Source organism: Vipera ursinii (genome assembly GCF_947247035.1).
Source record: "Vipera ursinii genome assembly, chromosome: 6".
Taxonomy (NCBI): Eukaryota; Metazoa; Chordata; class Lepidosauria; order Squamata; family Viperidae; genus Vipera; species Vipera ursinii.
This window is the reverse complement of record NC_139515.1, coordinates 8725211-8738242: the sequence shown is the minus strand read 5'-3', so window position 1 is coordinate 8738242 and position 13032 is coordinate 8725211. Positions and strand designations below refer to the sequence as shown.

General features: G+C 45.0%; 1 protein-coding gene across 3 annotated transcripts in view; it reads left to right on the top strand.

Annotated features, from left to right (window-relative positions):
- The window catches only part of UPF2 (UPF2 regulator of nonsense mediated mRNA decay), a gene marked incomplete at its 3' end in the record, with an annotated part of 54830 nt that overhangs the window by 3510 nt on the left and 38288 nt on the right, over window positions 1–13032 (top strand). For all 3 annotated transcript variants that reach the window (XM_083366237.1, XM_083366236.1, XM_083366238.1), the window contains exons 2-3: window positions 3976–4358; window positions 5720–6499. In XM_083366237.1, the coding sequence (XP_083222363.1) occupies window positions 3994–4358; window positions 5720–6499 (1145 nt within the window). In that variant the 5' untranslated portion in view covers window positions 3976–3993. The remainder of the gene's footprint in view (window positions 1–3975; window positions 4359–5719; window positions 6500–13032) is intronic.

Genomic DNA, 13032 nt, shown 5'->3' with positions numbered 1-13032 from the left:
ATGAGGGAATGGAAGAAGATTCTGCCCATGCATTTAAAGAGGAGAGTTTCTTTTTTTAATATATAGAAAGAGCTAGTTTGGTCTAGCTCCGTGGTGGCGAACCTACGGCACGCGTGCCACAGGTGGCACGCAGAACCCTCTCTGTGGGCACGCGCGCCGTTACCCCAGTCCTAGGCCTTCAGCTGGGTTTTATAAAACCTTTTCGCTTTAGGCTGCCACCTCCGTGTGGAAAAAAAAGGTTCAATCAATTTCAACTTCTCGTGGGGAAAAAAACATCTTGCAAAGTTGGAATTGATTGAACTTTTTAATCCCACCCAGCCTGCCATTACCACCACAGCCACCCAACGGGCCATGCCCACCCGGCACCCGACGATACATAAGTGGGTTTGGGGTTGCAGTTTGGGCACGTGGTCTCTAAAAGGTTCGCCATCACTGGTCTAGCTAGTGGCTAAGGCATCAAACTAGAGACCACGAGTTCAAATACCGTCTTAGCCACCAAAGCCGACTGGATGACTCTGGGCCAGTCCCTCGCTCTCAGCCAACTCGCTTCACAGGGGGGTGGTTGTGGAGAAAATAGGAGGAGGGGTGTTGATATGCTTTGCCGCCTTATTTGTAAAAATAATAAAGACAGGATACAACAAATAAATCTAGTATAAGCCACAGTACTGCAGTCGGAATATACTTGGCCAGTTGGTCAAATGATAGAATTTGAGAATTTCTGCTTTAAAAACTAAAACAAAGGTATTTGAAAATGCATATAGCAGGGGGTCACAGAAAGTAATTTGGCTTTTAAAAGTGATAGTAGGCATGTTCTCCTTGCTTAGTAAGCAGCAACGGCAAGATTTCACATTTCAATGGAGCTCTTAGGGCAGGGTGTGTCTACTCCTGACTGAAGTAGTCTATTTCTGCAGCTTTGAAGAACTACAAACATCTTGTCATATGATACAGTGATACCGTTTAAAATATAGGATTCCATTTGCACCAACAGATGTGGCTTTGTTCAATGTGCATTACAATCAGTAAGGCAGTAATTGAGCAATAGCTTGATGCTGTCCTCATTGTATGTACTTTGTGGCTTTGGAAGTGCGGAGACTTTGAAAGGATAACAAATGTTCTTTTAAGTCAGACTTTGAAAAAAAGGATGACAAATGATCTTACACGTAATAAATACAGTACTCACTTTTTTACATTGACTTGGTGATACATAATGAAATAAAGACAAAATGCAAAGCACATTCAAATCAATTTCTGTAACAAACGAAACTTAAAAACCCATGCAGAATATGAGGTGAATTTAGATTCCTAAGTTCTGGGAAAATGTCACTTGAAAATTAGGAAATTTCTCTAAAGATATTCTAAGATGCTTTCAATATTAATCCCTGACTAGTCTCATGAAAGGCCACCGTAAAATATTTGTTTTTCTTCTCCCTGTTTGGGAAGAAGTCCTGATAATCCCATGGCCATAAATCAGAATATTGAAAGTATTAGTTAATAAACTACTTAAAAAGTTTCATTTTTAAGTACATGGTATGAAAGAGATTGCTATCTGTCTTCCATTCATCTTTGCTACATCTTCTTTATCCATCAGATAGCCTTGGCCGGTTCTAATCATTGGAATATTTTTTAATAGAACTGACATCTTTAGTTCCCTCTAGTGTCTAGTTTTAAAAATCTTATTTTTATGTTTTGGTTTTTTTTTAAATCAAAACAAAAGCATTTTCCCACAGTAAGGATACTTTGCAATTAATTCCAAAATCTTACTTGAAATTTATCTAGACTGCTAGCCCATTTGTAGCTTTCTGAAAGAAAAGTTTTAATCACTACATATACATATACATTCACATACATACATACATACATACATTCATATAATCTTAAGCTTCTAGTTAATTCTCTTTAAGGATTAAACGTAGACCCATCAGGTGTTTTTGAGTAACCTGGTTCCATGCCATAGCAGACTTTAAAGGTGACAAACAGAATCTTGACTTGCAGAAAGCCTACTGGGAACCAGTGCAGCTCACAAAACAGGGGTGTTTGTTTCATGAGGAAGCAGTGATATACCTACAAAAACCCCTGGTGCTGCCATCTGAACTAGCTGTGGCTATGGAATGCCCATGTAGAGCTTGTTTCAGGAGACCATTTGGGTGTGACTCATTTAACAACTGCCTCCAAGCAACGGTCGTAATTGTGGCCATGAGTCAAGGGCTATCTAAATTTGCAACACTCCTTTCATTTTAATAAAGCTTATGAATGAGGTGGGAAAAAGTTTTACTTTTTCCATAAGCAGATACTAGCAGCCAAAAGCACGGGGTATTCCTTAAGGAACATGTCCTAAAACGAGTAGCCTTGAAAGACTTTAATCTTGGGTCTATGTAGACTCTCAGTCATCCAGGTCATGGTTGTCCCGATCAGGTGACCGCGGGAACGCTGCAGGGTGAAGATAGCCACAGCTCACCTTTTTCAGCGCCATTGTAACTTCCAGTTGCCATTAAACGAATTGTTGTAAGTTGAGGACTGTCTGTATTCAGCGTACTGACGTGGAAAGCTATCTTGACGTCGTGTCCCAAAAGACTTTTACGAAAGGGAACTGAACTTCCTTAGTTTTTTCTTTTCTTTTCTTGAAAGCATTTCGATTCTCATCCAAGAGGTTTCTTCAGCTTCTTTTGAAAGTCCAGTTTAACTTTTCCCATAAGCAGATACCAGCAGCCAAATGCACGGGGGGTGTTCCTTAAGGAGCATCTCCTAAAACGAGCAGCCTCGAATGACTTTAGTCTTGGGTCTATGGCAGGGATGGTGAACCTTTTAGAGACCGAGTGCCCAAACTGCAACCCAAAACCCACTTATTTATCACCGGGTGCCAGGTGGGAGGTGGCCCGCTGGGTGGACGTGGCTGTGGGAGGGGTCATGGAAGACTGGGTGGGTGTGACCAAAGTGGGCACGGTCACCTCAACGTTGCTCATTGGGAGGGACGCCTGTGGGGCCGGGCAGGGTCGGGGGAGATCCAGGGGGTTCACTGGCAGGTGGGGTGGCGGGCAGGAGGCTCCTCCTGTGTGGTGAAGTGAGGCGAGGCAGGGCGGGGGTGCCATTCCCACAGGGCAAGATTAGGCAGGGGCTGGGCCAGCTGCTGCCTGACACCATCGTCCCCCGTGCACAGAGACCAGCGAGCGCATGGGGGCCGTTGGTGTCCATCAGCAGCCACAGCCTGCTGGCTCCTCGACCGGCGCACTCTGGGGCTCCGCAGCCCACCGCCAGCAGTTCAGAGAATTCGCCTCTGAGGAGGACAGCTGGATGACAGCTGAGGAGGTGATGTAGTGGGTTGTGCCCAGGAAAAGGAGAGCATGCGAGGCCAGGAGGGATGAGATTGCGGGGAGGGGGGGAAGGAAACCAGCCATGCCGGGATGCATCTGGCCAGGTGGGACCTCGGGCGACTGGTTGAAGAGAGATGGTTGCCATCTCCGGGACGTGGCATGTGTGCCCACAAAGAGGGCTCCGAGTGCTGCCTCTGGCATCCGTGCCATAGGTTCGCCACCACTGGTCTATGGAGATTCTCAGTCATCCAGATCGTAGCTATCCCAAAGGTGCTTTTTTTTTTCAAGAGGCAACTGGACTTCCTTGTTTTTCTTTGAAGACGTTTCGCTTCTCCTCCAAGAAGCTTCTTCAGCTCCGACGAGATGGTGGGGAGTGGAAGGAGCTGAGGTGAAGTCAGAGCTGAAGAAGCTTCTTGGGTGAGAAATGACATGTCTTCGGAGAAGAGCCGAAGAAGCTTCTTGGGTGGTTCTTTTGAAAAGCCCTTTTGGGACAACCACGACCTGGGTGATTGAGGAATCTCCATAGACAGCCTGACGCCATGTAGCTTTGAAGGCTGAGGGTGGGGAATGTATTGGTCAATGTCATTTTGGGGGGAAAAAACCCAATGAAAGGCTTTGAGTGATCCCTTGCGAATGTAATGACACTTGGATGCTAACAACCTTTCAGATCTTCCTGGATAACATAATGCCAGCTGAACGCAAGAAGTCAGCCAGCATGGAAGAAAAAGAAACATCGTTAAGTAACAAAGAAAAGGAATTTGGAGAGAGACGGTCAGCGAGCAGCCAGGAGAGAGCCAAGGACGACGTCAGGCTGGGCATGAAGAGAGAGATGCTAAAGCCAGCCGAAGATAAAAAGAAGAAAGTGGAGGAGGAGAAGCGGAAGAAGGACGACAAGGAATGGAAGAAGAAAGACGACGAGAAAATAAAATTGGAAGAGGAACAAAAGAGGAAGGAGGAAGAGGAGAAGCAAAAACTGGAAGAGGAAGAGGAGAAGAAGAAGCAAGAAGAAGAGATGAAGCTGCAGCAGGAGGAAGCAGCTGCTAAGCTGAAGTAAGTCCTCCTTTGTTTCTGGTTACCTGTATTTTTGGGAGGAAAAAGGGGAAGGTCCTGGGAGAAATGTTTAGGCCCCACCCCCACCCCTGTCGTTCAAACATTTTACCTCCACATTCATGTTTTCCACCATTCAACCTGAAAAGGTAATGTGTATAGGTTTAAAGCATTTGTTAAAAAGTTTAAAACTCAAAAGGTTGAGTTTAAAACAATAATATATATGTCGTACTAGAGATTACCTTGGGGGAAAAAAAAAACTTCCCAGACGAGGGAACTGAGGTTGATTTTTCCAAATGATGTCCTACCATTTTTAGTTTAGGGCAGCAGACTAGAAAGCAGGAGACGGTGAGTTCTAGTTCCGCCTTAGCAATGAAAACCTGCTGGGGGAACTTTAGGCCAATCACCAGGAGATGGTGAGTTCTAGTTCCACCGTAGGCACGAAAGCCAGCCGGGTGACTTTGGGCTAATCACCAGGAGATGGTGAATTCTAGCTATGAAAGCCAGCTGGGTGATTTTGGGCCAATCACCAGGAGACTGAAAGTTCTAGTCCCACCTTAGGCATGAAAGCCAGTTGGGTGGCTTTGGGCCAATCACCAGGAAACAGAGTTCTAGTCCTCCCTTAGGCATGAAAGCCAGCTGGATGATTTTCAGCCAATCACCAGGAGATGGTGAGTTCTAGTCCTGCTTTAGGCATGAAAGCCAGCTGGGTGACTTTGGGCCAATTACCAGGGGATGGTGAGTTCTAGTTCCACCATAGGCACGAAAGCCAGCCGGGTGACTTTGGGCTAATCACCAGGAGATGGTGAATTCTAGGTATGAAAGCCAGCTGGGTGATTTTGGGCCAATCACCAGGAAACAGAGTTGTAGTCCTGCCTTAGGCATGATAGCCGGTTGGGTGACCTTAGGCCAGTCACCAGGAGACTGAGAGTTCTAGTCCTGCCTTAGGCCTGAAAGCCAGCTGGACGATTTTCAGCCAATCACCAGGAGATGGTGAGTTCTAGTCCTGCCTTAGGTGTGAAAGCTGGCTGGGTGACTTTGGGCCAATTACCAGGATATGGTGAGTTCTAGTTCCCCCTTAGCCATGAAAGCTTGGACAAGTCCCCCTCTCTTAGCCCACCTCGCAGGGTTGTCATTGTGGGGGAAATAGGAGGAGGAATGTGTGTGGAACATGTCCACTGCCTTGGGTTACTTGTAAAAATAATGCAGGTGGGATGCCTATAAAGAAATGTAAAGTAAAAACACTATTTTTTAACAAACGTTAAGTCCCAGTGTCCCTGTTGGCCTTTACAGAAGGTTTTCTAAAGGCGGAAGACCGACTTAAAACACACGAGATTGCCCGTTTGTGTACTTTTTTTTTCCAGAGAGAAGGAAGAAGCCCACCAGCTGCATCAGGAGGCTTGGGAGCGCCACCAAGCCAGGAAGGAACTCCGCGGCAAAAACCAGAACGCCTCAGAAAACCGCCCAGAAGACAATTTCTTCAGCAGGCTGGACTCCAGCCTCAAGAAGAACACGGCCTTCGTGAAGAAGCTGAAGACCATCACCGAGCAGCAGCGGGACTCCTTATCCCACGACTTCAACGGCCTCAACCTGAGCAAGTACATCGCGGAGGCCGTGGCCTCCATCGTGGAAGCCAAGCTGAAAATCTCCGACGTGAACTGCGCGGTGCACCTGTGCTCGCTCTTTCACCAGCGGTACGCCGACTTCGCCCCCTCGCTGCTCCAGGTCTGGAAGAAGCATTTTGAAGCCAGGAAAGAAGAGAAGACGCCCAACATCACCAAACTCAGGACGGACCTGCGCTTCATTGCCGAGCTGACGATCGTGGGGATTTTCACCGACAAGGAGGGCCTGTCTCTGATCTACGAGCAGCTGAAAAACATTATTAATGCCGACCGCGAGTCGCACACCCACGTTTCAGTGGTGATCAGCTTCTGCCGCCACTGCGGCGACGACATCGCTGGTTTGGTCCCCAGGAAGGTGAAAAGCGCGGCGGACAAATTTAACCTGAGCTTTCCACCCAGTGAGATCATCAGCTCAGAGAAGCAACAGCCGTTTCAGAATCTGCTGAAAGAATACTTTACGTCTTTGACCAAACATCTGAAAAGGGACCACAGGGAACTGCAAAACATTGAAAGACAAAACAGGTGAAATTTTGTACGATCTTGATGGCGAGAGTTCCCAGAGGTTGTTTTTTTTTAAAAAAAAAATAGATTGGGTAAGAATCCTATTTTATTTTTCAGAGGCAGTGTTAGTTCTCATGTCCTGCATTTCCAGTCACAGATTGGGGGGGCGGGGGGCGAATAGAGAAATGACTTAATGCAGGGTTAGGCAACCTTGGCTCTTTTATGACTCGTGGACTTCAACCCCCAGAATTCCTGAGCCAGCCACGCTGAGGAAAAAGGGAGAGGTTTCCAAGCTAAACCATGCTGGCTCAGGAATTCTGGGAGTTGAAGTCCATGAGTCTTAAAAGAGCCAAGGTTGCCTACCCCTGGACTAGACAGTCACTTCTGGAAGTTGAAGTCCACAAGTCATAAAGTGGCCTAGGCCTAGGGCAGGGGTAGGAACCTTGGCTCTTTTATGACTCGTGGACTTCAACTCTCAGAATTCCTGAGCCAGCCACGCTGAGGAGAAATGGAGAGGTTTCCAAGCTGAACCATGCTGACTCAGGAATTCTGGGAGTTGAAGTCCACAAGTCATAAAAGAGCCAAGGTTGCCTACCTCTGGCCTAATGGCAACATGCCAGCAACCGGTCCGCACAAACAAGCAAAGAAGCCCCATCCATGGGATGCAGACACTGCACGAAACCACACACCCTTTGGTCCACGGAAAAACCTCTCTCCATGGAACTGGTCCCTGGTGCCCAAAAGGTTGGGGACCTCTGATCTAGAGGCCAACTATATATACCGTAATTTTAAAAAGTTGCTCAGACCTGAAGAAAAGAGTGAAGTCTGCAAATACAGGCAATAGCTTAAGCCAGGGGTAGGCAACCTTGGCTCTTTTATGACTGGTGGACTTCAACTTCCAGAATTCCTGAGCCAGCATGGCTCAGCTTGGAAACCTCTCCCTTTCCCCTCAGCGTGGCTGGCTCAGGAATTCTGGGAGTTGAAGTCCATGAGTCATAAAGCGGCCTAGGCCTAGGGCAGGCAACCTTGGCTCTTTTATGACTGGTGGACTTCAACTCCCAGAATTCCTGAGCCAGCATGGCTCAGCTTGGAAACCTCTCCCTTTCCCCTCAGCGTGGCTGGCTCAGGAATTCTGGGAGTTGAAGTCCATGAGTCATAAAGCGGCCTAGGCCTAGGGCAGGCAACCTTGGCTCTTTTATGACTGGTGGACTTCAACTCCCAGAATTCCTGAGCCAGCATGGCTCAGCTTGGAAACCTCTCCCTTTCCCCTCAGCGTGGCTGGCTCAGGAATTCTGGGAGTTGAAGTCCATGAGTCATAAAGCGGCCTAGGCCTAGGGCAGGCAACCTTGGCTCTTTTATGACTTGTGGACTTCAACTCCCAGAATTCCTGAGCCAGCACAGCTCAGCTTGGAAACCTTTCCCTTTCCCTTCAATATGGCTGGCTCAGGAATTCTGGGAGTTGAAGTCACAAAAGGGCCAAGGTTACCTACCCTTGGCTTAATGGCAGAAGCCTCTCTGGGTCTTCTCAGCAGTAAGTCCCATTGAATGCAATGCCCCTTGCTCCTGAGTCAGTTGTTGGAAGACTGATCTTTCCTTCATCGTCCAACGGCTTAAATCCATTTAGGTATTACCGTCCTCAAGCGGAGCTACCTGTATACACACAGTCCGTTGCTAAACGAGACCTTTGTTAAGGGAGCTTCGCCTCATTTCACAACCTTTCTTGCCCCAACTGTCAGGTGAACGACTGCCGTTGTTAAGGTAGCGACCCGGTGGTTAAGTGAATCTGGCTTCCCCCATTGACTTTGCTTGTCAGAAGGTCACAAGAGGGGATCACATGACCCCGGGACACGGCAACCCTCATAAATATGAATCAAGTGGCCAAAAGTGAATGTTGATCACAGGACCGTAGGGGATGCTGCAACGGTCGTAAGTGTGAAAAACTGTGATATGTTACTTTTTTTAGCTCTTCTAGTAACTTTGAATGGGCACTAGACAAACTTGTAAGTCGAGGACTAGCTTGTGGACTTCAAGTCCCAGAATTCCCGAGCCAGCCACGCTGAGGGAAAAGGGAGAGGTTTCCAAGCTGAGCTGTGCTGGCTCAGGAATTCTGGGAATTGAAGTCCACGAGTCCTAAAAGAGCCAAGGTTGCCTACCGCTGGTCTAGGCCTAGGCCGCTTTATGACTTGTGGACTTCAACTCCCAGAATTCCTGAGGCAGCCACGCTGAGGGGAAAGGGAGAGGTTACCAAGCTGAGCCATGCTGGCTCAGGAATTCTGGGAGTTGAAGTCCACCAGTCATAAAAGCGCCAAGGTTGCCTACCACTGATATAGGGTGTTCTCTTTCTCTCTCTCCTTTTTTTAATTGCCGATCCTGATGCCAAAGAGATGAATTCTATAACTGATAAAAGTTTCTATTTACCGGCCCTAAATAAGGTTAATCTTGCTGACAGCAACAGAGCTTAACATCGGTTACCTTCATTTGCCTTTCCACTTTTTTTGCTTGAAACGTGAGGGCGCGTTATTTTTATACACCTTCAGTTGGCCTAGTAAAAAGTACGGTATAGTTTTCATGGGCGTTTAGTATTCTTTTTTTGTTTAACAAGACTTTTTTATTTTTTTTTTTATTTTTTTCCTCTTTGGAATTTGCCCGTTAGGCAAATTAATCTTGAGATTAATGTCGGTTTTGCGTTGGTTGTATTTGCTTTCATAAAGAAGCTGCAGCTTTTCGTATCGAAACATATTCACTCCGTTGATAAACACAAAGCATGGAACCAAACAGCCTTTGTTTCGAGGCCTAAGCCCCACATATGGCGCCTGGTCTATTTTAATACGTTGTCTTTTCGAAGAGACTCTCCTTTTGCGTCTGCCAACAGATTGCTTTTTTGTTAGAAAGTCCTGTTGACATTCAGGCAGCATCTGCCAACTTCTTCCCAGTCAGTTTATTCTCATTTCCCCCCACAACAAGCTGCGGTAGACAGATTGGTCCTCCTTTTGCACTAACAGCAAAAGAATCTGGATTTGAACTCTGCTGCTTTTCAAAACATCCCGACGTTGGAATTTCAATCAAGATACCTTAACCAATTTTAGAATGACTCCACCGGCCCGATAAGAGCTTTTCGATGTCGAATCGTTCCCCGAAGAAAAAAAAAGACGTAAAGAGTCGGCCCCAGGTTGATTTCAACGCGGGCTATTGATTCTACCTGACGTAGATACGTCTCGGGCCAAAATTGCGGTGGAGGGTGCCCGTCAATTCCGCAACGTTTCCTTTCGATGGGAAACTTCTGCAAAAGGGCGGGAATTTTTTTTTTTTTTTTTTTGCTGCCGGTTGGGTCGAAGGAAATCAAGTGTGGTTGTGCTCCGAAGCGTAGAGGGTTTCAAGAGGCAACCGGTGGCGTTGTGGTTGTCGTTCAGATCAGCTGCCTTGTCACTGGATCTCTCGTCGTCTGAAACACTAGAAGGCCTGTGATGTGTGCAGCCAATATGCAGTTTTCAATCCTTTTCCTTCCGGCTCCCGAATGCTCGTCTTCTTTTTTTTTTTAATTGAAAAGTTTTACAGTACATTTTAAACATATACTCCTTCCCTCCCCCTCCTCCCCTCCCTCCCCCCTCCTCCCCCCCTCCCCGACTTCCCAGAGCTGAATACAGGTTATTGCCTCTAACAACTTAAGCTAAAATGTGCTAACCAACTATAAATACGCTTTAAATCCTATCGCACTTTAACTCCCCTTAAACATAAGTAAATAATAATACATCTTTATAATTCTAATATTCATTCATATGCTAGGTGAAATTTTTTAGTCCCATATTTATTCTGAATATAATCAATCCATCTTCTCCATTCCGAGATATATCTGTTGCGATTGTTCTTTCAAATATGCCGAAATTTTTGCCATTTCTGCCAAGTTTGAAACTTTTAGAGTCCACTCTTCTATAGTAGGCAGTTCCTCCTTCTTCCAATATTGAGAAACCAAAAGTCTTGCTGCCGTTATTAAATTCAACATCAATTTAGTTTCTATAACAGCACAATCACTTATAATACCCAGTAGAAATAACTGTGGAGTAAGCCTTATCTTTTTCTTAAATATCTTCTGCATATTCCACCAAATTTTAATCCAAAAAGCTTTAACCTTTTTACAAGTCCACCATATATGAAAATACGTTGCATCCTCACAACCACACCTCCAACATTTGGGCTGGCAGTTCGGATACATACTTGCTAATTTTTTAGGATCTAAATGCCACCTATAAAACATTTTATAAAAATTCTCTCTTAAGTTTTGGGCCTGTGTAAATTTTACATTTCTAACCCAAATCTTTTCCCAAGTGTCCATTGTTATAACTTCTTGAAAGTTCTGGGCCCTTTTTATCATACAATCTTTAACAAGTTCCGTTTCTGAATCTATTTCTATCAATGCATTATATATCCTTCTTATATGTGCTTGACTTTGATCTCTAATTTGTTTTACCAGATTTTCATCTGTTGTTGAAATGCCAATTTTCTGATCTTCTTTTCATCTAGCTTGTATCTGGCCATACGGAAACCAAGTTTGTACTATTTTCCCTTTTTTTAAAGTATTAAATGGCTTTAATTGCCATACATTCCTTTCCAGTTTGAGAATATCTTTATATGTAGTCACATCATGTTTAAATCCCAGACTTATATTTTCTATCGCATGTTTAGGTATTGCCCAAATTGGTATTTTATAATTTAACTTGTATCGGTATTTTTTCCAAACTCGCAACAGGCCATACCTTAATATGGAGCCTTGGTGGAGCAGTGGGCTAATGCCTCCTTAAGTAACACCAGCTGCCTGCAATTAGTGCAGGTTCGCATCCCACCAGGCTCAAGGTTGACTCAGCCTTCCATCCTTCCCAGGTAGGTAAAATGAGGACCCAGATTGTTGGGGGCAATAAGCTGACTTTGTAATAATGCCGCTTGGGGGGGTGAAAGCCCTAATAAGCAGGCATATACATAGAATGAAGGCTACTGCTAAGCTTGTAAGCCGCCCTGAGTCTTCGGAAAAAGGCGGGATATAAATGGAATTAAAAAAAAAGTGTCTTAAAGATATTATCCACCTTTTTATCATACAATAAATATGCATGCCAACCATATAATAAATCACATCCCTCAATATTCAATAATCTTCCTTCTGTTAAATTAAACCAATTACTAATTGACGATAAAGCCGCAGCCTCATCATATAATTTAAAGTTGGGCAATTTAAGACCCCCCTCTTTCACGTATATCTTGCATTATCTTAAGTTTTACTCTCGGTCTTTTCCCTGCCCAAATGAATTTATTAATGCCTTTCTGCCATTCCTCCAAATTTGAATCTTTTTTAAGTATAGGTATCATTTGAAAGAAAAAGAAAAATTTTGGTAAAACATTCATTTTAAGTGCTGCAATTCTTCCCAATAAAGACAGTTGTCATTTTTTCCAAGTATCTTAATTCTTTTTGTATTTTTAACCATAACAATTCATAATTATTTTTGTGTAATTTCACATTTGAATCTGAAAGATAGACCCCCAAACATTTAATCTTTTTAGAATGCTCGTCTTCTGTGACTTGACGGGGGGGGGGGGCTAGGCCTTCAATTAAACAGAAGGCAGTACAGCTGCTCTTGATTTGCAACAATTCGTTTAGTGACCGTTGAAAGTTACAACGGCGCTGAAAAGAAGAGACTTGGGACCGTTTTTCACACTTAGGACTATCGCCGCATCCCCGCGGTCACGTGATCGAGGTGCAGGCGCTTGGCAACTGACTCGCATTTATGACGGTCGCCATGTCCCGGGGTCACGTGATCCCCTTCTGACGAGCAAAGTCAAGGGGGAAGCCGGATTTCACTTTAAACGACTGTGCGGCTAACTTTCCACCTGCCATGGTAACAGCTGTGTCGAGACAAGTTGTAAAATGGGGTAAAACAGACTTCAAAACTGTTTCGCTTAGCCACAGAAAATTTGGGCTCAGTTGTGGTCGTACGTCGAGGACTACCTGGAATAGGTGGTTAGCTTCCCATGAAGGACAACAACTGGATACCCATTTTATTTCCGTAAACATTGACTGCATCTGTGCTCTTAATTTTTTCTCTCTCTAGATCAGGGGTCTTCAAACTCGGCCCTTTTATGACTCATGGACTTCAACTCCCAGAATTCCTCAGCCAGGCATGCCTGGCTGAGGAATTCTGGGAGTTGAAGTCCATGAGTCATAAAAGGGCCGAGTTTGAAGACCCCTGCTCTAGATACTGCCTTTGCATTTTATTAATCCGCCCTTTTCAATATTTTCTGATTGGAGCCCTGCTGTAATTTTTCATTCCAGATATTTTAACCTATTGAGTTCCACAACGGTGAATTACTTCTGTTTAGGAATAAAATAGAAATAGAGAAGAAATAGAAATAGAACAGAATGTAGAATATAGGACAGGACAGGATAGGATAGGATAGAGCTGGAAGGGACCTTGGAGGTCTTCTAGTCCAGCCCCCCGCTCAAGCAGGAAAACCTATACCATCTCAGACAAGCGATTGTAGCCTCTTCTTAAAAATCTCCATGATTTCTG